The following is a 24,065-nucleotide window of genomic DNA, read 5'->3' as shown; positions in this document are numbered from 1 at the left end:
GCTCCCCAAGGGCTCCTTGGGAGCATGCAGAGCACCTAACCTCATTAGATGTAGCTGAGTTAATGAAGATTAAGAGACTCCATGGACAGAAGCATGAAGTTCACTGCTCTAAGGTGAGGCCTGAGTGACCTGTGCCTTTCCAGGTCCATTCTGGACTGGATGTCACCTTCTCAAAAACCACTAGTGATGCTGGTCTTGCCAGTCTACATAGTAATTGAGCCCTACAAATGAGGCTTTTTGACACTTACTCCAAATTCTGACAAATGGCCTCATTATTTCAAGTGGCGTGGCCACTTTCTGTCCCAGAATCTCAGCCTGGGGTAACTCCTAGAGCCGTGTGAAGTTGATAAGCCTTTATGTGTGGTTTATTTATTTATTTGGCCCTTTTTATTTCAAATGATCTTGCACACTTTGAATTTTCCTTAGTTCTCATTGAATTTAGATCATAGTTTTCCTCTGTCCTGGTAAGTCTTTACATTGGTGACCCCATGTGTAGCATAAATCTGGCGGTGCAGCACCTGCTTTTTTGGCTCCATCCTTCCGTCCTTCCCGTTTGCTTTCATTTCTGCATCAGCAGTTAATCGCATCTGTCAAGAGAAAAGCAAGGTGCTAACGTCGTCCTTATGGCAAAAGTATTGCGTTGGGGGTGTTTGATAGTTAGTTTTGCATGGTTTTGGTCCTTTCGTTGTGTGATCTCTGCTTTACATTTCGTCTGCAGCAGGTGGTCGCTGGTCCTGCCAGGCATGAGGGAAAATTAGTCTTGGTGCTCTGAGAGCAGGGGGAAAAAATAGAGCACATAGAGTATTCATAAAAATAATACAGATGTGTCTCATTCTCTAAGCCGGACTAACCATATGAAAACTTTTTTTTTATATAGATTGTCTGATTCACAGAGTTGATGCCCTGCCCCGAGCATCATTAATTTTCCAAGTCCACGTTCAATTTGTACCAGGTTGCAGCCTGCTAATGATGTTCTAGAGCAGGTGTTAGAGTGGGGAGAGAAACCTGCCCCTCAGCAGAAGGAAATAAATCGCTGCCTTGCCTGAAGTTTACCTGTAATTGGGAGAGTTGTTGTGCCAAATCCTTAAAAAAGAGTCACTTCAGGGAATATTCAGAGGGGCTGAAAATGTCAGGCACCAGCTCTTGAACTCCTGAGCTACAAGCTGTGCTCAAAATAACTGGGTCTTGTTCATCTTCATCGCGCTCTCGCACAAGTGTCTGTTGATTAATAACGGAGGAGCATGGCTGGTGCTTGGCACTTTTGAGTGATAAACAGTTATGCAGCAGTAAAGAAGGTATATTAAGGGGTAAAAGCTAATGACTTTTCTTGTGTATGTAACGCATTAAAACCAGCATGAAGCTACAACTATTTTATCATGCTACTAATGTCCCTGACAACATTCAGTTGGTGGGAGTGAATGAATGGAAAGCCATTTAGAGAAGTAAATTAAAATGCCTTAAAAAATGTCTTTAATAATAGCTACAGAACTCAGCAGGATGAGAGAAGCGAGAGATACAAAAGACCTATTAAGTTATCCAGTCCATCTCCCTGCCAAAGCCACAGCATTCCTTATCATGCAGTTACCAGCGTATCATTCGGTGAAGATTTAAATGTCTCAAGTGCCAGCACCACTGATGGGAGAGTAATCTACGGGCTAGAAGATTGGACTGTCACAAACTTTCCCCTGTGTGCAACCTCATTTTTCCTTCTTGACTTGCCTCCTGTGCGGCACACAGAGATGTGCGATGGCAATAAATGGAGGAAAATCCTTACACAAGTATTAACTTTGCTATTTCTTAGGTTTTGAGCATTTCAGCTTGTAACAGTGCTGAGTTAGCAGACTGGTTTTGGGGGCGCCTGTTTATTTACGTGAAGACTGTTGACACGCGTTATCCACACACAGACATTTCCATCACTGCGATTTACAGTCTTGTGTTTTCAGAAGTCGTGAGCCACCGTGGTAGCGGCTTCTGCTGATGGTCCATCTCTAGAGCGTGGAGGAGACCAGTGTTTGAGAAGAGCATTGCTGACCACTCTACCGTTGGATAAATGGGACGTTACTACTGTTGTCTTTGACTTTTGATGTGGCGTCTCCTTGAACAGGTCCCATCCTTTGTTCCTCAGCTCTCTAGCAGCTGGAGAAAGGCAGAAGATGTCTTGCAGGGTCTTTGTTTTGAGACTACCCTTGGCATGTGCCACGTGATGGCTTTGGAGAGAAGTGGCATATGTAAAGCAAGATGTTGCTGGCCAGGCATCCTCCATAAGATGCCACTTCTCCGAGTATGGTCCTCTGCAGTCGTCTGCTTAGAAGAGCCTGATTCTTTTCCTTGTCCTGCTAGCAAGCTCCTGGGTTTTGGCTAAGAGACGATGTGCCAAGAATTCCATTTTGGGAGAATTTTGGCAGTTTGAATAATTACTGTCTGATTTGCTGTGACAGATTTCCATTACTAGTCCTGGAGAGGAAAGAGCCATTCCACCTTGATGATTTCTGTTTCAGAGCATCTGAGATGACAGGGGGTTGGTTCATTGTGTGGTTACTTTTAAGTATATCCCAGGTGTCTATTGCCATTGAATTTATTTGAGTTCAAAATCAAAATAAATGCATCTGAGCTCCAGTATAATCAGCCAGAGTTCTCCTAATAATTTCTGAATCAAGTCCATAGCTTGTATTTGAAGTGTAGCCCACCTTTTAGAAAAACACCTGTGCTTGATTTCAACCCCTTCCATGAAGGAGAGTGCAGCAGATCCCACCGTAAGCTGTTCAAGTGGTTAATTCCCTTCGCTGCTTAAAGGTGTATCCCACATTTCTCCTCTGACATGATCTATCTTCCGCTTCCAGCCACTAGATCTCCTTACCACTTTTTTCTGATGGTTTAAATAGAATAAATAAGGAGCTTTATAAATATCCTAATGTTATGGCTATTCAGGAGGTCAAAAAAAGGTTTTTCCTCCTCTTCTTGTGCAAAGGTCTGAACAGTAAAATATAATGATAACCGGCATGTCTAGTCGATTTGGGCTACCTAGAGCAGGCAGTAGAGCTGAACATTTTTCATCGGAAAGGATTTTTTCTAATGTGGCTGGTGTCATCTTTCTGTCTGGATGGCTGTGTCGTACCTGAGGGTCGGTTTGCCGTGGTCATTAAGGAGCACGAACGACAGATGAATCGTCACCCCGGTACTGAAGAGCACGTCCTGCATGACATGAGAAGGCCCACGGGTAGGTTTTGACCAATGCTGAAGCACGGTGCCGTTAGGAAGGGCTTCGTTTGCGGCAGAAAATGGTGGAGTCATTTTTTAAGAGAACTTCCGCTTGCCGCAAAGCCGAATCTGGAGCAATTTCGACATAGGATATGAGGAAGCGTCCCATCTGGAGATGGCCCGTGTCCTCGTGCCTCCTCTTCGGCCTTCCTCGGCTTTGGGCTGCGATTCACACCCTTCTCTTAGAGAAGCAGCACCTGGGATTTTGGGTTATCCTGGCCTCTGCCCAAGTTGAGGACCTGCAATTGATGTCTGCAAATTGTTGCAGGGTACGGTTGGAAGATACCCATGGTGGACCCATCTTTCTGCACGGTAAATAGCTGGGATGCAGGATTACAGGGTATTGGGTAAAGAAGAGAGTTGTGCAAGGACTTGTCTGTGCTTTCATTTGGCTGTTACAGTGTCACACATAAGTGTAAGAAAGAGGGCAACGCTGAGTATCCTGGGCCTCCTGTTCGCCTCCATGGGAAGAAAATGCTCAGCACCTCACAGAATAAAGCCTGTGAAAGGAAAAATATCACCCACTGTGAAGCAGGCAGAATTACAGTTAAAAGCTGAAAATAAAAACCGATGTTCATTTGTGAGTATTTGGAAAGCAAAGCTGTAGTAGGGTGTAGTTTAGCCATAATAACGGGCAGGATCCTACAGAGCTGGTACTAGAGTCATGAATAGTGCTGCAGGAATGCTGGATGAGAAAAGCAGACTATCGGATTTCAATCTCACAAAGCCAGTTTTGCATTTAAACATGTTTTTGAACTGATATGTACTGAAAACTCTACCCCTTTGTAAACCTGAGATGTAACAGGAGAGAAAACAAATTGCAAAGACCCCTTATTGCTCAGTATGAAATAACCCCTAATCGGTAAAATGGACTATTTCGACTATCTTCTTTCATCTGTTAGGTTAAAAAAAAAAAAAAAAAAAAAAAAAAAAGATTCCATTTTATTTTTTCTGTTATATGGAGAGGGTAACCTGAGGCACTGATGGATTGACATAGGGGTGCGTGTTGGCTGCACGCGGCAGGGATGGAGCTGGGGCTCATGTCGGGTCTTTTTCCAGACCTCGAAGGGTTTCATGCCAGTATCCAAGGGAAATTGGGTCCCCTGGCTGCTGGGTTTAAATTTTAAAAATTTCCCATCTCTAACTTTTGCTCTCCTGACGAGTGGTGGCGTCTAACGAGATGAGCGGATTGTTCCGGATTGGAAGCCTTGATTTATGTATCTGCAGCTCTTCCCCGATGGCCGATGCCCCATGCAAGTCATGGGAGCCCTCTGCTGAACAGACCTTCTAGTGCTCTACACCAAGGTGGAGTGAGGTTTTGTAAAGCCACTACTGGGAATTTAACACTTTTTCAGCCAAAGCAGCTGAGAAGCTGTAATTAAAGAACAAGAAAATGCCCCCAAAAATATTGCATGTCCAAATGTCGGCATGCCTGGAATTTAGCCATCGGTCTCAAACCCCCAGCTGCAGGTCAACACTGAGAACATGTTGAAGAGGTTTGAGGTTTTCATCTCACCTATTATAGCTTTATTAACTACTGTAATCCATGCAAATTGCTGCTGGACTCCATAGAGCAGCTTTGAAGGTGTGAGGCTTCAAATATGGCTCAGCTTCAAAATTAGATTAGGTTTCATTTATTTCTTTCCCTTAAGTCCCATCCTTGCACTCACACGGTGCCTTCCTCTGCCAAGACATCTTGAGGAGATTTATAAATGGTAGGCAATAATAGACTAATAATCGGCAACCTTTAGATTACCGCAGTGCCTTCCTCCATCTGTTGTGTTTCCAGGAACACATCACATGGGGTGAGAAGCCATCCCAGCCCAGCTGATCCCCTCTTTGCCTTCATACCCCCAAGAAAATGAAGAGTTCGCAAGCAAATGGGTGTGTGAGAAGCTGCTCTTTCTGCAAAAAAACAACCAAAGTGGAGGTTTTCCCTCTATTTTATGAAAAATTTAAAAGTTTATGCAGCATTGCGTGTGCAAGAGGTGTGGGAAGGGGAAGAGTTTCAGCACTGAGTGATCCTGGCCTAGAGGATTAAGTGACCCTGTGTCCTCCTGATCGCCCCTGTGGCCACACGCCGGTTGTAGGAGCTGGGAGAATACGTGCACGTGAGCCCACACTGATAGCACAGCTTCCCCAAATATTGCTACGGAAGCAGAGCAACCACCATAACCCATCTTTTTAGGTAGGCCAGGGAATAAATCTGTGCATGTGTTATTTTTTTCTAATATATTACTATTATGGAGGCATTACTGAAGAAAACAACGTTTATTTTCAAGAGAAGGGAACGAGCAGTTTCCACCTTCTTATCTTGGCTGTGATCCTAACTTGGGCAAATCTCATCACTTCTCTGCTTTTTTTTTTTTTTTTGACCCATCTGTCAGTAGGGTGATGGTACCTCCGGGTCTGCTTATGCCTCTCCATCATTCAGGGCTTGTAAAAAAGTGTGAGCATAAATTAACCTACCCTAAAGCTGTTTTACATCATCTGGGGCTTCAGCACAACGGAGAATTGGGGCAGTTTCAAGGAGTAACGATGAATGTTTGTAAAACGCGTGAAAGGGGAAAACTGCCGCATTAATGATGAGTGGCATCACCCTGTTTTATCATGTTCCATCCGCAGTAGCTAATGATCAGAAGTTCCTAAGAGGGAATTTCTTTGTATTTTTATTAGCCTTAAGACGCCTTTCAAGCCTTCAGCCCGACGGGCTGTAAGAGTAATGAGTCGTACCCTTGGCGTGAAGTTAGGATTCAGCGCCATGCAATGCTTGCAGTGTGTGGGGACGAATATTGTTCTGTGGATGAGTTTCCGTGTTAGGGTTGGTTTTTTAAAAAGGCTTCATTGAAGTCTGTTGCCATAAAATTAGGCTTTGATCATACCCATTTGCTCTTAATGAATCCGGATGGGTTAGCAGCAACTGGATTGTACCTCTCTCACAATACATTCACGTCCTCGCGCGGACTTGCAGAAGATCCTGGGTTGTCCCGGCTAATGAATCCAGCTGTATTAACGTGGCCCCGTGCATCTTAATGCATGGCGTCCCTAGAGACGCGTGCAGATGTGTCAGGGTTGCTCGGCGAAAGGTTCAGATGTTACAGAAGAATAGCCCCTACGTATCTGATGCCGTCGTCTTTCATATGGTAATCGCCCTTTTTTTGTTTTTCTTTTTAAGCCGTGCAAGGAGCTTAGTATTCCTGTTAAATCAAAAGGCTTTATTCTGAAATCCAGATATTGGCAGGAGTTTAGCTGAGCTTTAGTGTTGTAGAGAGGAGAAAGAAAATTGGAGAAACTATGTAAACAACTGGCAATGTTTTCTCTTTTAATGTGCGACCATTTGATTTTTAAGCTGTTAAATTGTTTCCTCAGAGATTGAGTCACTTGTTAAAATAGAAATGGGGCAGATTAAGCCCAGGGTTGATTCCTCTCTGAGTGTTGCATATCCTACCCATGGAATTTGCTGTGACAAGAGGACACGTGGAAGGACGTGTCCTTCCCCTTGTAAGCTAGGACAGATCAGTTAATGCCATAGGTTCTGGTGAAAATCCCACCCAACTCTCTCCAGTGAAATATCAGTGGAAAATAAAGGTAATTTCCATTCTGAGCTTGTCAACCCAACATACACGATTCTATACCGTGTTCTTGCCCAAGGGAAAGGTGCCAGATTGATGTCCCATTTTGATGGGAATGGGTGGGATTTCCCCTATCGCTCTGGTGTGACTTGCACATGCTGGGTGATGATAGCAAAGGGCTTGGGCTATATCTGAGTGCTGAGTACTGCTAACAGGCTGCGTTCACCACTTGGAGCCCATCTGTACAAGCAGAGGTTGTTGCTGATGCCACCTTATCCATGCCATCGTCCCATTCATTCACCCGCGATGACTCCACACTGCAGGTTCTTTAGCATTGGTTGTTCTGTTCTGCTTGCATCAAGCCCCAGATGGACTTGAATATTTGTGAAATTAAAGGTACTTGCAAGAATAGGAGAAGCAGCGTAAAAAAGAGCATCTGAGAGAGAGTGCTACCAAACTGCATTTTTGTTGGAGCAAAATAATCCTGAATTGTAGCTAATTATAATAAGAAAGATTGGTTAATTCCTGTGATTTGCTTAAGAGGAAACTTGATGAGATACAAGAGCAACTGAGGAAAAGTTTTTCATCCAAGAGCGGTAGTGAGCCAAGGATGTAGCCGGCAGTAACCAGCACAGCACTGTCGGTGACTAAACCTTCACTGAAACCCCCCTACTGCCCCCTTGCTAAGCAATAGTCTATGCTCTGAATGAGGATGAGGTTTGGGGATTTTTTTTTTTAACCAAATCAGGTTCAGGTAGGTGAGTAGAATCAATTCCTGTCACTCACAGGTGAATATGGAGGAGTAGGATTATGGATCAGGGTGATGCTACCGCACTTCAGTCTGGAAATCGATACAGAAAAGGAAGTTGGGCTTTTGGGGATAGTGCAGACACTATGATTTTGGTTTTGATGAGATTGTACTCTGCAATCAACTGAGTAACTAACTCCTCTCCCTGTCCTGATTAATACAGAGAAAAGGCTGAGTTAATCCTTGATGCAGCTCTCTCGAAGTCCCTGGAGTTTCCCTTGGTATAACTTGAGTGCAGAATTTCTCAAAGCAACCAAGGTTCACAGATGCTTCAGTCTCCTTCTTTGCCTTTGTGCATGGCTCAAAAATAATCCTTCATTTTACCTAGCCTGTTATTAATTCAGTTTGTATCAGCCCTGGGATTTCGATAGCCTTACCTCCATATTGTTCACAGCAAGGGAATTAAATGCACCAGGCAATGTTATAAGTACAAACCACACCAAATCTCACCTTGAGGTGCCTCAGAAGTCCCCAAATTTGTAAGGGCTCTGAAAATTTGTTACGTTAGCAGATATGTGGTACCTCCTTCTCCTGCAGGTTGTCTAAGCGTGGCGCGGAGCAGCATTTTTGGTTTGCAGACTTGCCCTGTTGTCTGGATGTTTGCAATATTCTGTCTCTCCTAACTGGAGGACTGTGTGGCACTGCCTAAACCTCAGTTCCATGCAGAAGGCTGGGATTTCCAAAGAGAAGAGTGGTTGTCCCAAATGCATGCAATTTGTACAAACTTGAGGAATGGGTATGATCCCTAGTCTTAAAGGATACTCTGAAATCCAGATTTCAGAGGCTGTCTGAAACGCTCGTGTTTTGCAACTCCAACCACAGTTGTTGGGGTGTTCTTCAACTCTTTATCGGTCAACATTGCCCAAAATATTATTCAGATGGCTCTCCGTCTTTGATGATCTGGGTTCATTAGCTGACCTGCCACAATTTCTCCTCTCACAGTACTGTGAAAATGGTGTGTCGTCATTCTGTCATGATGTCTTTCTTTTCCAGAGCACGGTAATTGTGGAGAAGACTGTTCAAGACCTTATGAACTTGATGCATGACTTGAGTGCCTATTCAGATCAGTTCCTCAACATGGTGTGTGTGAAACTCCAAGAGTACAAGGACACCTGCACTCTCGCCTACAGGTACACAAAGTAGCCATGCTCGTAAAGTGAAGCAAATCACCTTTCTTCCATCACGTTCAGAGGGAGAAGATGGGAGGGATGTGGGGGAAGGAGGACTCAGAAGCCTACGTGTGCTGGAGATGCTGCTGTTGGACTTCTGCTATTTTAACACAAGTAGGAAGGAGTTACTTCTAGAAATCATCTCTTCTGAAACAGTCAAGAAAATTTCTCTATAGGTGGGAAAGAAATCTGAAATAGTGGTCATTGACATGTCAACAGCCTTGGCTCCCCAGTGACTTCATATGCTTCACAGTATGGTTTACGTGCTTTCTGTGTGGGTGACGGTGGTAATGGAGCTTAGAAACCACGTGGCCTTTCTCTCAATCAGGCAAAAGTGATCTCAGCTGGGAGATTGCAAGCACAAGGCATCATCTTAATATAAATATCTGTATATAGCAATAAAGCAAGTCAGGTCCTTCAAATTGAGTGTTCTCAGGAGGTTTGAAAAAACAGCTATATTTTAATTGTACTAAGATTTGCGCATTCGAATCTTCCGGCAATGTAGGAACTCTTAACCATAACACACCATATATACACACTGAATTTTGTGGGGCTTTTGCATCACCTTTCTTTCAAGGGTCATCAAATGTGCTGCATCCTGAGCTGTCCGTGTTCATCAGCATTTTTTGGCGCCCTGTCTCTACCAGTTTCCTAGACAGCAGTGTGGAAGCTAAAGCAGCATGGTCCCTGTGGGTGCAGGGTTGCCCTGCAGGGAGCTGGGGTTTGATTTCTTCAGGTACTTGCTTTGTCAAAGGTTTTCTGCATGATTTTTGGTAAATAACTTCTTTTCTGAACGTCTCAGTTGCCCGTGTGTAAAATGGCTTTTCCTGGGTAGAGGAGCCAGGAGTGTCTCACTCTGCAGGGATAAATGCTTGGAGTGCAAGACACTAAAGAGGCTGCGGTAATGTGGGCTGTAATAGCTTCTATACATAATCTCCTTTAATAGCTAATTGAGGCTAGTGATAGCAGGGGAAGCTGAAAAGGCCCTTGTGTTTTCTGACCAATAGCTTTAAGAAATTATTCCCTATTGCCTGATTTCACTCAGAGGAAGCTTCATCTGATGAGTGGCTGTATATGGGATCATCGTTATTATTAATAATAGCAACATTAGCAGTGAGCATGTATATGGGGTAAATGTTGTCCGAAAGCTCGTGTAATTTGGTAGCTGCGTGTGTGTCACTGCACAAAATGTTCATATTTTATATGAAATGTTACTGACTGGAACTAGACAATAGAAGTAATTTCTTTGGTTTGAAGTTAAAGGTCCTTCCTTCCTTCCTTTCCTTATACCATTCCTGGCTTTGGCACCTGCTGAGGAGTAATTAGGACAGCCCTAATTTGGCAATACCCTGATTACGGCAGGAGGAAAAACAGGAAATGTTCTAGTTTTGCTGCTAGCAAGTGCCTGACTGAAATAGAAATCTTTATCCATTTCAAATGAATCAGACCAACAGAGCGGGGACGGGAGCAATTCTGCAACCCTCGCTCATCCACAAGGAAGCTGTGCCCTCTGCAGGGATCTCTCGTGCTGGCACGCCTCTGCACACCCTTGCCCTCCACTCCACGGTTCTCCTTTTGGGGTTTTAGAAGGACAAATCCTCAGCTATTCTCGTATTGGTAAAGTGAGTGGAGGGATGATGGTTTGCCAGTGCCCAAAATGTAGAATAGACTCCGTAGAGCCTTGGCCAGGCCAACGCAACGAGCCGAAGCTGTAGGAGCAGGGAATGTGCATCCACCCTCTGTTGGGCACACATGGGACATTAGGTACCACCATCACCGCCAGAGTCCCAGCACGACCCTCGCGTGAGCTGGGCTGCTCTAATCAGCTGGAGTGAGCGGTGGGATGTCGAGATAGCAACGGTTTGGGAAGCCAGAGAGAGGGTTTGTGCAAGGTCCATGCCTGGCGTTCAGTCATTCCCTGTGTGCGCGGTTCCTCAAGGAGAATATGAGCAAATGTGGATCAAAAATGTTCAAATACAGGCTCCTCAAAGCCTGAGTGTTTTATTCAGAGTTCTTTACAGCACAGATAGCACTAAAGAATTCACATCTGAGGTTTTTCATGTTTGATTTCCATTTTGTGCTGATTTTTCTAGTGAGCGCAAAGAAACTAATGGGGCTGGATATGAATAGATTAGATATTTATATAAATAATAACTATGGATTTTCATGTTTTAATTGTTGATGGATTTCAGAAGCATGTTTGATCTGATCTAGGTGAGGTCTCTCCAGCAAATTACGTTTGTACGAAGTGCCGTCTCAGTGTGACATAAATTATTTGCAAATGTGGATTATATTTTCCAAATAGTTCATGCGAACCAAGGCAAGGGGAGAATTAGAATGAAAATTGCAATGGGAGATAGACTCACAAAGCCTCCTGCTGTGTTGGCAGTGTTTTTCTGAAGTCTGAGGTTGTCTGTCCCACAGCTAGCTGCTTTAGCAAATTTCTGTGAAACCAGCTCTGCTCATGAATTAAGCCAGTGTAGTTAAACCATTTTTACTAGACTTTAGGAGGCACAAGGAGACAGTACAGGGAGTCTTAGAGACAAGGAAAAATCTAATCAATTCCGAGGTAACTGCCCTTAATACAAATCTTTCTTTTCAGTTTCGCACCACCACCCTTCTCAGACAAACCTTACTGTCTTCAGCTCTGAAGTTAAGCTGTTTCCATATCCTTCTACAATAAGTTATCCCATATTTAGTTATGATCATGGTAAAGTTGCATGTTCATATTTAGTTGTCCAACTTTGAGCTCCGTCCTGTGTGTCCACCCCTTTTCTATTGATCTTTCTTCATCCTCTCTTCTTTGAATATCCTCTTGCAATCCAAGGACCTTGAATTAATGGACCAGTCACCCCAGCTGCTCTCTCTAGTCTGTAAAAAGAAATGGATATCTCAGAGACTGGTTCAGCTTTATTAAAATCTGATTAAACTCTCTGGAGGTACCCAGTTTTCTCCATCAGCTATGAAGACAGCTTGTAGTGACTGGCCTGCTAACTTAAATGTCTCTACTAAATTTGTACAATTAGGTGGGGTAAAACTGGGCCTAAATCTCTCCAAACATTGCCCCCCCAAAAAATAAATTTTGGTTCCTGCTTTCCGGCTAACCAAATAAAAATAACCCTCCTTTTATAGATAAGGAAACGAGGGGCAGATAAATTCATCCAAGGTGTCTAGGGGGTCTGCAGTCACCTGGGGTTTCCACAGCCCCAGGGAAGTGCCCTCGCCATTTGGTTCAGTGCTTACTGTTGACATCTTCCCCTTCCTCACATTACCTTTTAAGCTGTGAGTTGTTTTGATGGCTCTCAAAGCTTTTTGGAGACAGGAATGTGTCCTCCTCAGACCGTAAAGTATCTGGACCAGGTTGAGCACCTGCTTTTAAACTCTTGCCAGTGTGAGCAAACCTCGCTACGGAAACATTTCCTTGGTGCTGGGAAGAGAAAAAATCATTCCTGAATACATTTGGCACAAAGCAGCAGAGTCCTATCACCCCTCTTTCCCCCAGGTGCTTTCCTAAAGCCTTGGCTATGTTCAGGGACAGGCTCACTGCTCGGGGCAGGCAGTGCAGCAGAGGAAGGATGCTACTGCTTGCAGATGTTTGATGGCCAAAACTTGCTGAGCTGTGGAGAGGACAGTCTTCCTCCCCCATACACCATTGCGCATGCAAGCGTCACACCTCTTCCTTCTCTTCTCCTGGGAGCTGGGTGCCACGAGCCCCACAGATGGCACTTTCCATAGCCAGTTGAGCTGTAAATTAATTAGTAGCTTGTGGCACTAGTGGTAACAAATAACCTCTATTACAGTGGCAGGAATAATTACACAGGGTTTGGGAGGGGAGAAGGAAGGTGTTTGAACAGAAGCATTGTGAGCTATGTGCAAAAATATGTCATTATGCCTTACAATAATTCACCTGAGGACCTGAATTAGATTGACACTGATAGGAAGTTACGGAGGCTGGAAACTGGCTGAGGTGTTAGAAACAACGGGCTGTGAGAAGGGGTGGTGTAACTGATGCAGAAGAATGGATGTCTGATGATTCCACCCTCTTTAGCATCTTCATTAATGAGGGGGTGGTTGGAGTAAAACCAGCATGTCAGTAAAAATCAGGCGACGTCGCAGTCATGAGAAGAACGGAGAAATAATTCAGAGGGACCCACTTGGTTCAGAGCAGTGTCTCGGCACTGATTAAATCCAACTCCCTATTGATTTCCGTGGAGAATTCTGCTCCAGGGGCATATGGTCCCATGCATGACTTAATGCTGAGACATGGGAAAGATGGGAATAACATGGGCTACGCTCTTACAAAATGATGACTCTAGAAAAAGAACGACACCCCAAGCTCAATCTGAGTTTGCAAATTGATACAGGAGCAAAACAGCCTCCTCTTTCTCCTGTCCTGACACCGATTCCAAAAAGCAATAGGATTTTAGGGGGCAGCAGATATTATGGGTCATAGAACAGAGAGGTAGCTCTGTCCTCTGTATAGCTCATCAGAAGGCTCCCAAAGATGACATTGATTCCTGAGCTTCTGAAGGGCTGTGATAAATCTGTAAATAGTTGAAGAGCATAAACAGTAAAAGAGCGGTACAGTACTGAGGCTGCTATAGAGAAAATTACAGGGAATAATGGGAAGAAACTCAGTAAAGTAAAACGTAGGCACGCTGTCTGGATTTTTTTCTGTTATTATCCAAGAGTTGTATTTGTTCAACTGTGAAATAGACTCCCAAGGGAAGGAGTCTGCTATCGTAGTCATTGAAATCCGAACTGGACAAAGCACTGGCTAATATAGTCTATGAAACAGTTGTGCTGCCTCGGCAGAGAAATGGCCAGAAATCATCTAATTCATTTTCCAGAAATCATTTACTTTGTTTTTTTCTGTCTCAGATGTCAAAGATTCTGGTGGTGCCTTTTTTTTTTTTTTTTGTCTCTTCTTTTTTTTTCTTAGTTTTCGCTAGGGTGCTGAGTAGAGCCTTCCTTTTCATAAATGGAAAAACACTGAGTTCCTAATAGCAGCAGAAGACCAAATTGATATTTTGATGTCAAGGTCTTCTGTGGCTGGAAAGAAAACTCATTCTTTTTGTTTGTGGCAGATTGAACATGAAATTTAAAGATAAATAAAATTCATACATAAGTGTATGTGACAAATTCATTTTCACAAATAGCGTGTACTTACTGAGCAGAGGTGTTTTCTTGGTGGGTGAAAGAAATGATAGGTTGCTCAGCGCTGGTGGGAAAAGAAGTAATTTGTTCTATTTCAAGACAGATCAGCGTTGGCTCATTTCTCAATGCCATTTTCACTGTGTTCCTTTTCGAACCTCGTATACTTAGTGTGTTGTTACTTTTATTTCTATTTATTGACCACATTTATTGACCACAACAACATACTTTTCAGAAAATTTAAAATGAGACTGGTTAATTCACATAACCCCTTAGAAAGGTACAGGGTCTTTATTGTGGTCTTTCATGACCCTTCCCAAAATCAGAGACTGAATACTATTGACTGATCTGAGATTGAAGTGCCGTATGCACTGTACTGACTCGGATCTAGAAGCAGCACAGCCACGCTCCGTGCAGCCCGGTAGAGAGCTCCCCAGGTTGCAGATTGAGCTGGCACAGACTGAACCTGCACAGATAAATCCATACTGCATTACCAAGCAACCCAATTCTCGGTTAAAACATCCAGCACCAAGCATCTGACTCTTTTTTAAGAACAGAGTGTCTGTCCATATTGGAGAAACTGGTTCTTCTCCAATAGTAGTGGCAGACATAGATCTATCCAGCATTTACGCCTCTTCAGCCCCTTCCATTGCAGGACACGTAAATACGAATTACTTCTAGATGCCTTGCAGCCTTGGGAGCAAGGGATGCTGGGTCTCCAAGGCTCAAACACAGGTCTGGAGCCTTGTCTGTGTTCTTGCACAGTAGAAGGTGATCAGTCTTCTAGAGCATGGGGGAGATCTTGATTCTGTTGTTGATCTGCAGCTAAACATTTCGATAGGGAGAAGACCTTCTGAGACCTTGTCTTTTTGACGCTTCTGTTCTCAATTCACACAGTGCTATTTTGCTTGTAGGTTTTGTCATGTTTCTATTAAAAAGAATGAGACCCAGTGGTGCCCATCAGAGTGGGCAATACCATGATCTTACTCAGATGGGTGGCCTCTGCTTCCTTTTGTCCTAGAGAAGCAGTCCAGTTGGTAACCACGCAAGGACATCATAGAAGAAGAGCAGAGACACAGAAAGCCTCTGGAAGTATTGCCAGGGAAGAAGGTTTGAGACAGGATTAATAGGAAATGCGTGTATCCCTAACTGCCACTTGCCCTTTTTAAGAGGTAGAAAAATTCCGCCCAGATTCTTGCAGTCTACTGAACAACCCAAGAGCAGGAGGGCACTTTCAGCTCGCTGGCACCCCAGTGAAATAGGAAACTTTGCTGAGGTCTGCGCTGTGTGCACTGATGGTCATTCATGAGCAATCCTGACACAAAAGTTACGCAGCTAGTTGACTCCTCCAAATACAGCATCCCTTTTATCTCTTGGAATTACCAGTGAGGATTTCAGATTAGTTACACTGCCAAAAATATTAAATGGGGAAAGTCTTCATAATTGGAATGTGCTGTGATCTTTGATTCAGTTTTACTCATACATATGATTCAGCTGAAATCTCTATTATTAGATGTTTTGGATGGCTGGAGAGAAGACCCTTCGTTTCCTTTCATTGCTTCAGATGTCCTCCCCAAGTTGGGACAGTTGGTATGCACTGGGTTGGTGGCTTCCACCCAGACCTTGTTGGGCAGGTATCCACGTTGCAGTCACAGCGTGGATTGTCAGAGGCTGGCAGGCTCAGTTGAGACTGCAGGGAGCAAATGAGCCATAGAGAAACTGCTTTCTCCATCTCCTACGTACAGAATCACCTCCTCTATTGCACAAATGATTGTAAGTCAGATGACCTCAAGGGAAGAGAGAATCTGGCCCTTTACCCCTTCAGGGACCTAATAAAGGTACTGCTAGAGAGATGAGTCTGAGAGAAGTTCACATCACATCTATCCACATTGCCCTGCCTTGCCCAGAAGATTATGTTCTTTGTTGAATTTCTGTTTGGACCCGTTCGTTACTGCTGTGTGCTTTGCACATTTGTATGCGAGAAGAATTTTATTGAATAGTTGTGGAATCACATGGCGAGAACGATTTGCTTTGCACTAATACGATTGTTGCTGGTTTCCCATAGGAGCATCGTGCAGTCAGACGAAAAGCTGGTTATCAGCGCATCCTGGGCTAAGGATGACGATATTAGCAGGCTCCTGAAATCTCTGCCCAACTGGAGCAATATGGCTCAGCCCAAGCAATTGAGACCCAAGAGAGAGGAAGAGGAAGACTTTATAAGGTAAAATGTTTTGTAGTTGAAGCTGCAAAAGGATTTTGAAGCATAGGAGCAACAGTGGTAAAACCTACTGGAAACAAAATAATGGTATTTCGGGAGTTGTTGTGTCTCCAGGCATGAGGGGGGTTGAGACACGTAGTCTCTTTCAGTAAAGTAATAAAGCCTGACCCCACATGCCGTTAGGCTGTATGATTTTAAAGGCAGGTGTCAGCTTTGCTCAACTGAGAACTTACTATCCAAAGAATTTCTGTGTATTGTCTGGATTCAGTTCTTGACAGTAACAAGAAATCCCTGGGAAAATTTATTGTTTCTGGAATGTTCCTGGACTTTTGCTTATCAGTGCCTGTCTCATCATGGATTGGGAGATAAACCTGGCTGAAGTTCTTTATCCTTAAAGGAGAAAGTGGAGCTTCTTTTCTGATCCAGTAAGGACAGAAGAGCAAGGCCGTGGTTCACCTCGGAGGTTTCAGTGGCAGTGCCAGCTTGCTGCTTTCCTGCCCTTCCTGCTTGTTCCTGCCTGCTCTGTTGTTCAGACACAGCTGTTTGAAGAATTGCACTGTGAATCAGATCAGGAAAGTGCATGGGGTGGTAGGAAAAACAGAAAGAATGATTTTTAATTCAGGCAGTTCCTTGCCCTGGTTCGTGGTGCTGCCCCGACCACACCAGTGCCCACACAATGGAGAGAACAGCACACCGCAACTTTATGGAAGAGCCAACTGGTTGTACTGGGCAGTTCCTAGAGCTGGCACTGTCATCAAAGCTGCCCTGTGTTGAGCCGTGACCCAGTGGCGTTTCACCTCTGTCCTAGGCCCAGGAGCTATGTAAAGAGAGCAAAAAGATCAGAGGTCTTGAAAAGTAGAGCTATATCTAGAGGGAAATACTTTAAAGGAAAGTAAAAACCTAGAAGAACTACTGAAGAGACAAATGGACAGATTGCCTTTTCCCACACGCTGAAAATTGCTTAGTTTCTGAATCATTGACACATCCTGAAGAAACCAGTCCGCTTTGTCACTCCAACAAGTCCCAAAGCTTGTCTGTGATTCCCATCACTATTCATCACTTCCTTGATTGGCATTTGGCTATAAAACTGTAGGAGTAAGTGAAGCTGTTGAAAATTAAAGTCTAATTTGCCCAGATTGTCATTTTACTTATTCACTGAATTCAGGAACAATAACATAAAGATGATGCAGTCTAGAGAGAGGAATGACAGTGAGTGTAAACTATGTCTAGTCACAGAAGTGTTTGCTCATATTGCAGTGGGGATAATCAGCACGCCAGCGTTTCAAAAATCTTCAGTGACCCTGGAAGAGGGAGCAGCATGCAAGAGGTCTTTGTGCAGTCTTTGGGTTTTTTGAGGTTTAGGAGTTCAGTCCTGACCTCCATCTTTGCCTTCGCCTTTCTCCTTTGTTTCTTCTGCTCAGACATGTTTGAGGATGTAATCAGACCTTGGCATGAGCCGGGATGTCCTACCAGCTCGTGATTTCTGAACAGTGTCCTTGGGACTACAGAGTTCCCGGGGTATAATGCTGGGCACTAGTGGCTGAACTTCATCTGTGAGAGTGAAGTCCCTGCCAGGCTGCAGACCCCGATGGCCAAACTCGCGTTGGCTTTAGCAGAGCCAAAATCTTGATCTTAATGTCCATTTCTTTTCTGGTGTTATTTTATTATCCACTAATTGAAGTGTTCCCTCCAATTGTATCAGAGATGTTAGAATGGAAAGCCCTATTAGGTCATATACATTGAATTACTGGGAAAAGCTCCATGCCCTGTGCTGTTTCCTGTTTTCAGCCTAGACATTAGGATGAAGTTCTTTTCTTGGTTCTCTGTTCGCAGAGAGCATCATATTTTAAGCTCCAGTTCCTCAGAGTGCTGTTTGAACGCTCCTGTAGCATTAATTTAGATGCTAATAATTGGTCTGGGCCTGTTTTAGCCATTGATAGTAAGTGACACGGCTTATAAACTTCCTCAGGAATCTGTGCCATGGTTGAATAGGTCTCTCCTGAAAGCTTCAAAATGAAATTAATTACTTGTCCAATTTTTTGTCATCTTCTTTCTGTTTAAGCATATTTTACAGACTTTCTCCTAATACAAAGTAACATGATTTTTTTTTTGCTACTGTTGCTTCTTTCTCTTCCTCCTGCTGCTGCTGATGATGATGGGAGGAACGCTGTCATAGCCTTCACTGCCTGAACACTGCTGCACAGCCAAAGGGAAAATGGTCCTGCAGATATACTGGTCAGGGCTCTCATGGCTGTGACAGGAGAGTGTGGGAGAGCTTATTTCATCCTGACTGTTTAACTGTACTAGATATTTGAAATAACTTCGTCACCTTAGTGTATAGATACCCACCTGTGTTCACAGACCTTGCTCTCCAGCTAGCAGGGACGGGAGTAACCATCCTTTCCTGGAAAGGTAGGTTTGGAGCAACAAGGGCAGTCAAGAGAAGAGTGAAGGCATCTTGAGAGGAAAGCTGAGATCTCCTTTCTCTCTGAGAGTGCATCTGGGGGAAGAGCAGAGGAAAACTGCGTTAAGTAGAACCTACTCTGCAGTCTCTCCGTTGCTGCCTAGGCCAGAGAAGGGAGTGAGTCTTGGCGAGAAAGCCCAGTCGTTCTTGAAGACTGAACTCGTACTCCAGGGGGAACGAAAGCTTTACATTAAAACAAGAATTTTTTAACGGACTCCAGAGGGCAAGCTGTGATTGAAGTCCTCTCAGCCATGTTCTAGTTTTAATGCAAGGGAAGGAAACTGAAACATGGGAGGGTGTTCTGCTTGGCTCTAAAACAACACTGACAGCTGTGCTTGAACTACTCGCTAGCATCCCTTTATGAATGCAGCTAAATTAAACATGTCCTGGAAGTTTACCACTTGTTTTTTTGAACTGCGTCAGGAAGAGATACCAGTGCACTGTTTGCTTTCCGTTTCCCTCCCCAGGTTTCCTGTAACTCATTTGTCTAATTAGAGTGAAGAAGCCAACTGCAGTGTCTTTCCAAAAACCTCATGCATGTCTGCGTTGACAGTGATTGATTCTGTTCTCTTAACCTGCCTCTGTCTTTTTTTGCAAATAGATGTCAAAAGGCAGGGTAAGATACTAACAGAACCTCCCCATTAATATTCCTGTGCAGTTGGCCAGACAAAGAGACCTGATTGAGCATATTATAGTAGCTCAAAACTTGGCAAGGGGAGAAAGGAATGAAAAGTCATGCCTCTGTTCATATAATTAGTTTTTAAAGCTCTGAAGGCTATTTGGCACTGGGGCGAGTGTGAAATACGCTGCCCTTATCGCTTTATAAAGGTTAGCCTTCACTTCATCACTGAATCAGATACGTTGGTGATAAAACCCAAAGATGTATCATTTCCAGATTTGCCTTTGACAGGGGAAAGAAATGTAAAAAGGGACTTCAGATCTGGCCACGCTTGAGTTACAGCAGGATTTCATGGGTGCTTTGCAGCACAAGCGGTGGCGAGGGCACGTTGCACCGGCGAGGGACTGTGTATTAGGGCAGCTGAGGAAGGATGTGCTGGCAAATCCCAGGGCAAAGCATTTGTCTGGAAACCCCAAGTTAGTTTGAAGGTTGCACCGCATTGCGGATTGTTCTGGTTATGGATCTCAGATACCAAATCTGTGTCAGGAGGAGGAGGGAATGATTTCATTTCTTCTGTCCTCTTGACACCAGCAAGCTCCTGAACACTGAACTTTGCATCAGATTCTCAGGGTAAAGTTAATGGAGCAGTAAAAAAAAAATCTCAGCATCTCCATGTACCATATGACTTTTCCTTTCCCTGCTTCTTTTTTTTTTTAATGAGGATAACCCTGACCGCAGAAGGCACTGGTTGCCTGCTGCTTCCTCTGCACCTCTAGTTTGCCTGCTGATGCACATCCTTACTAGCTCTGCATCAAAAGGAGGGGCCGTATGCTAGCAACGTGGACGGATACCTGTGCAACAGCACATCCTTCATCAAGTCATCCCCTGACCTTTCTTCTGATCCTTTAAAATGTCATTGTTCAGGACATTTGCACTATCCCGACTCCTTATTAGGGATCTCTCATCTTCCCTTCGTATAATTGAGGCCGATGCCCTGACAGCACTTCCGAAGCAAAACCAGAGCCTGTGTGCAGATTTGGGACATCTCCAAAAACATTTCATTGTGGGACAAGACAGAAACATCAGGCTGAAGGAAGGAAGCAAGGAAGGACTAAAGGGAGTCCCTCCAGGATGCATGGAGGGAGCAAGAAACGTGCCCTCCAATTCCTGGGCTCAATTTTGAGCACGTGCCAGCGACTGTTGCATGTTACTTTGCACTGATGAGTTCCCATAGTAACTGTCTGCTAGCAAACGGGACACTAAAAGCCCTTTTCTGGCCATACAGGCCGTGTCATCTGTTGTGGTTTGAGTCACTGATGCTAAAATGCTATTGTTTTTAGCATAATGCTGGGTGAGCTTTTTGATGCATGATTCTGGCCAAGGGAATAGTGCTGCAGGCTATTCCTGCACCTGAGTCATTCCCGCACCATAGAGGCAACCACGTGGAGACCTAGAGCGGTGACTCAGTCCTGTGGAGTGCACCCAAAATGAAGTTAAGGTAGTTTTAAAAATACATATATTGAGGCTATCCTGGGAACCACTAACTCTCCTCAGCTCTCCTGTGGCACACAGCAGCTCTCGTGTGTGCTCTGGGAAAGGGCATGGTCCATTGGGACCGCACAGGCTTGCCAGCCACGACCTCTGCTATGCTTGGCAGCAATGAGATTGCATTGCTGGGGTTTCTTCTGAACATGCCAGCAGCCAAGACACCACGGTGCCCCCCGGGTCCGCCCTCGGTGGCACTTGAGTTCAGCATGCCGGCAGCAAGGATGCTGAGCTGCCCTACCCTCCTGATGTTTGTGTGCAAAGATGTCCCTGTGCACCCAGAGCTCTAAAACGCTCCTAGTTCTGTGTCGCCAGCCTGAATCAACTGACTTCTTGAGAGCGATGCTAGCAGTGGTCATCCGTGCAAGCCGAGGTAGCGATCAAAGCACTCCACTTTCAAGGCCAGCTGATTGCTTACTGGAGATGCTTGAGAATGAAATCTCACGTCCTTTGCTTTTCATCTGGGGCACAGCGCATAGCTGATGGTGTGTAATTAAGTGTAGCTCGATTCAAAACGCAAAGCTTTGCTTAGTACGGGGAACGAGATGCACATTTAAAGGAACTAGTGGTTTGAGGCATATCTGCTTTTGCACTGAAGTGAATTAGAAGGGCTCCCATGAGCTCTTCCGCAGAGCCTGCTTGGGGGCAGTAAACTCAGCGGATGGGCCCTACGCTCCAGGCCTGATGACAGCTTGAATTACTTCGGCTGCTTCCAAAGGGATCAACATGGTTGAAACCTCCCATTGCATAGATCAACAGTGTGTTCAGGCCCGGAAGGCAGAACAGGGAAAGAGCTGGGCCAGTTTGCATTCTTAAGGCAAAAGCATTGCTTTGAGACCCTCAAGTCCTGAACCTGGTTCCACGTGACATCATTGGTAACAGCAGCAGCTCCAGCTTCAGGTTCTGCCTTCGAGCAGGGGCTTCTTCGCTTCCTCTAGTTAGACTCACCACAGCCTGAGACATCTCTCTGGGCTGACTGGAGGTCTTGGCAAAGGTCGAAAGATTAGCTTTTAGTCGAAAGCTAATCTTAAGTTGACCCGTCTGCTGCCTATTTTGTAGCATTGGGTTTGGCGCTTTCCATTATTTTTGTTCTCTTTTGATGCTCAGCCTGTTGCATAGTTCTTTTCTGAATCTTTGATGTTTTATGGAAGGCTTTTTCTCTTTCTTTATCTCTTATCTCTCCTTTCCCTTTTCAGGTGTAGGTTTTTTGTTTCTCTTTTCCTTGTTTCTTTCTCTCGCAAGAGTACATGATCTTCCTCTCCAACTTCTCAAGCTCTGTTTATTGTATTCACAATATTTTTATAAAGCGAAAAGATGATTGGGAGGACAGGCAGCAGGCTGTATACACCTTTTTTCCCTCTACTGGGACTGTGAATCCAGGTCTGCTGTAGGTGTGAGTCATTTCTGTTTGATAGCGGTCTGCTCCTTCCTATGAAACGAGCTTCTGGATCGCTTTTCAGATCCTGTAGAAAAACATATCTACGTGTGCTCATCATAAGCATGACAGACACCAAATCCTATTGCTTTTGAGAGGCTCATGGAGAGGTGTAGAGTTGAGTGAGCACCTGGCTCTACACAGGGCACCTTCGTACCTACGAAAGAGGTGGGACGTGCAGGAGAAGTTTCCTTCTGCCACCACTTGTCTTGGGAAGGCAAAGAAATGTTTGGGCTGGACTTGGGGGTTTTTTTGTTAGTTTGTAGGAATTGAGGATTATGTTTTTCTGGACCTGAATCCAGGAAGAATCTCTCAGCTTTGGCTTCGTTAAGCCTACAGATTGCATCGTCTGTTGAAGTGAACGTGGCAATGCCCAGCTCTGCTGAGGTACGTTTTTTTTTTGGTTAGTATGTGGATACCTCAAAACTGCTTAGCAGGGGTGGGAACGGGCAGCAGAGGAGGGACGCTGAGATTCAACTTCTCCACAAAGCTTTAATAACAGCTACTGCTTTAACAAGATTTTCTATCACTAAATCACATCGTTAGAGCTACACAATACACTGTAAGACGCTTACTTGTCTGCTGTGATGAGTTATATCATATAAACTTAACAAGATGGGAATATTCAGATAAATTTTTGAGGGATAATTTTGTGTGATGTTACAGCTTAAGACCATCAATTAGTGACTTTGGCTTTTGGGCGGCGTTCTGACCTCTCCGTGGAGCTTGGAGCTGCCCGGGAGTGCTGGCGCCGAGCGCGCCGTTCCTTCGGAGACGCACAAATTGTTGTTGAGCCTTTTCAAATCCCAGTAAACTGCAAATCTGGGTCGTTGTTAGGGTGGGCTATGTCTTAGGTTAGCAGTGTGAATTTATTTCCACCGAGGAGCCTCTTCAGAGTCTTTTCATCATGACTACGGTGTCGGTTGGATGCGCTGAGAAAAATGTCCTCGCGTGCTGAATTTTTAAAATACCTTCAGGTGTTGAATCTTTGAAACAGGTGAATCCACATCTTCCGCAGAAAGATGCCGTTTGGGGTTATTGCTCTTGCTGCAGCAAAGCAGTGATTCCTTGGGCAGCAAATGCCCACGCGGGCTAGTTTGTTTTGCTGCTTGCACGATTTCTTTGTGATTGCGGAACAAACTCTAGAGCAAGATGAGGCGACAAACCACCTTTTCTCTCCTTATAAATAGGAATATAATAGTAGTTTCTTTGAAATGGTTGAGAGGAAATCTGTCTGCCTTGGTAATTTCTATACACAGGTTTTTAATGCAGTGTGCAAGCTGGAATTCAGACTCTATGGCTAAAGTGCAGGAATAGAAATCAAATGATCTTTGTCCTGTTCACAGTTTAATAGATAGTTTTAGGATATTTGCTATACAGCTACCAAGTGAATCTCAAGTCTGCCTTCTCTCTGGACTTTTTGTATAATATGCTCATTAGCATAATAAATACTCTGCAAGGCAGTGTTGAAATGCCATTGTGCAAATCGCAGTAATAAGTATAAATTTGCTGGGGACATCCATGGTATTGGGTTCATCTCAGGGTTGGGAGGCAAAAGCCTGGAGCTCCAGGATGTTCTCTGACACCAACTCATTATATGGCCTCAGGCAACTCGGGTACTTCTGTGCGCCACGGTGTCCCCCCTTGTAAATGGACTTCAACATGCTCCCTTGGGGCTTCTGAAGAACAGGGCTGGTAGAGCTTTGCTCAAATACAAAGAGTTTCTTCATGGCCGTCATGCTCCTGTGGCTCCGCACACCCTCCCAGCGAGCTGTTTCCTCAGCATCGTTTGCCGAAGGGATAATTGAAAGCCAATTTCTTGG

At 44.4% G+C, this 24,065-nt stretch overlaps 1 protein-coding gene across 2 annotated transcripts in view; it reads left to right on the top strand.

Annotated features, from left to right (window-relative positions):
* The window catches only part of EXOC4 (exocyst complex component 4), a 372,538-nt gene that overhangs the window by 283,977 nt on the left and 64,496 nt on the right, over nt 1–24,065 (top strand). For both annotated transcript variants that reach the window (XM_062580328.1, XM_062580320.1), the window contains exons 12-13: nt 8,632–8,768; nt 16,027–16,182. In XM_062580328.1, coding sequence (XP_062436312.1) covers nt 8,632–8,768; nt 16,027–16,182 — 293 coding nt within the window. The remainder of the gene's footprint in view (nt 1–8,631; nt 8,769–16,026; nt 16,183–24,065) is intronic.

This window comes from Rhea pennata, chromosome 1 (assembly GCF_028389875.1).
Source record: "Rhea pennata isolate bPtePen1 chromosome 1, bPtePen1.pri, whole genome shotgun sequence".
NCBI lineage: Eukaryota > Metazoa > Chordata > Aves > Rheiformes > Rheidae > Rhea > Rhea pennata.
Note: the sequence above shows the minus strand (reverse complement) of the source record. Positions and strands in the feature narration are given on the sequence as shown.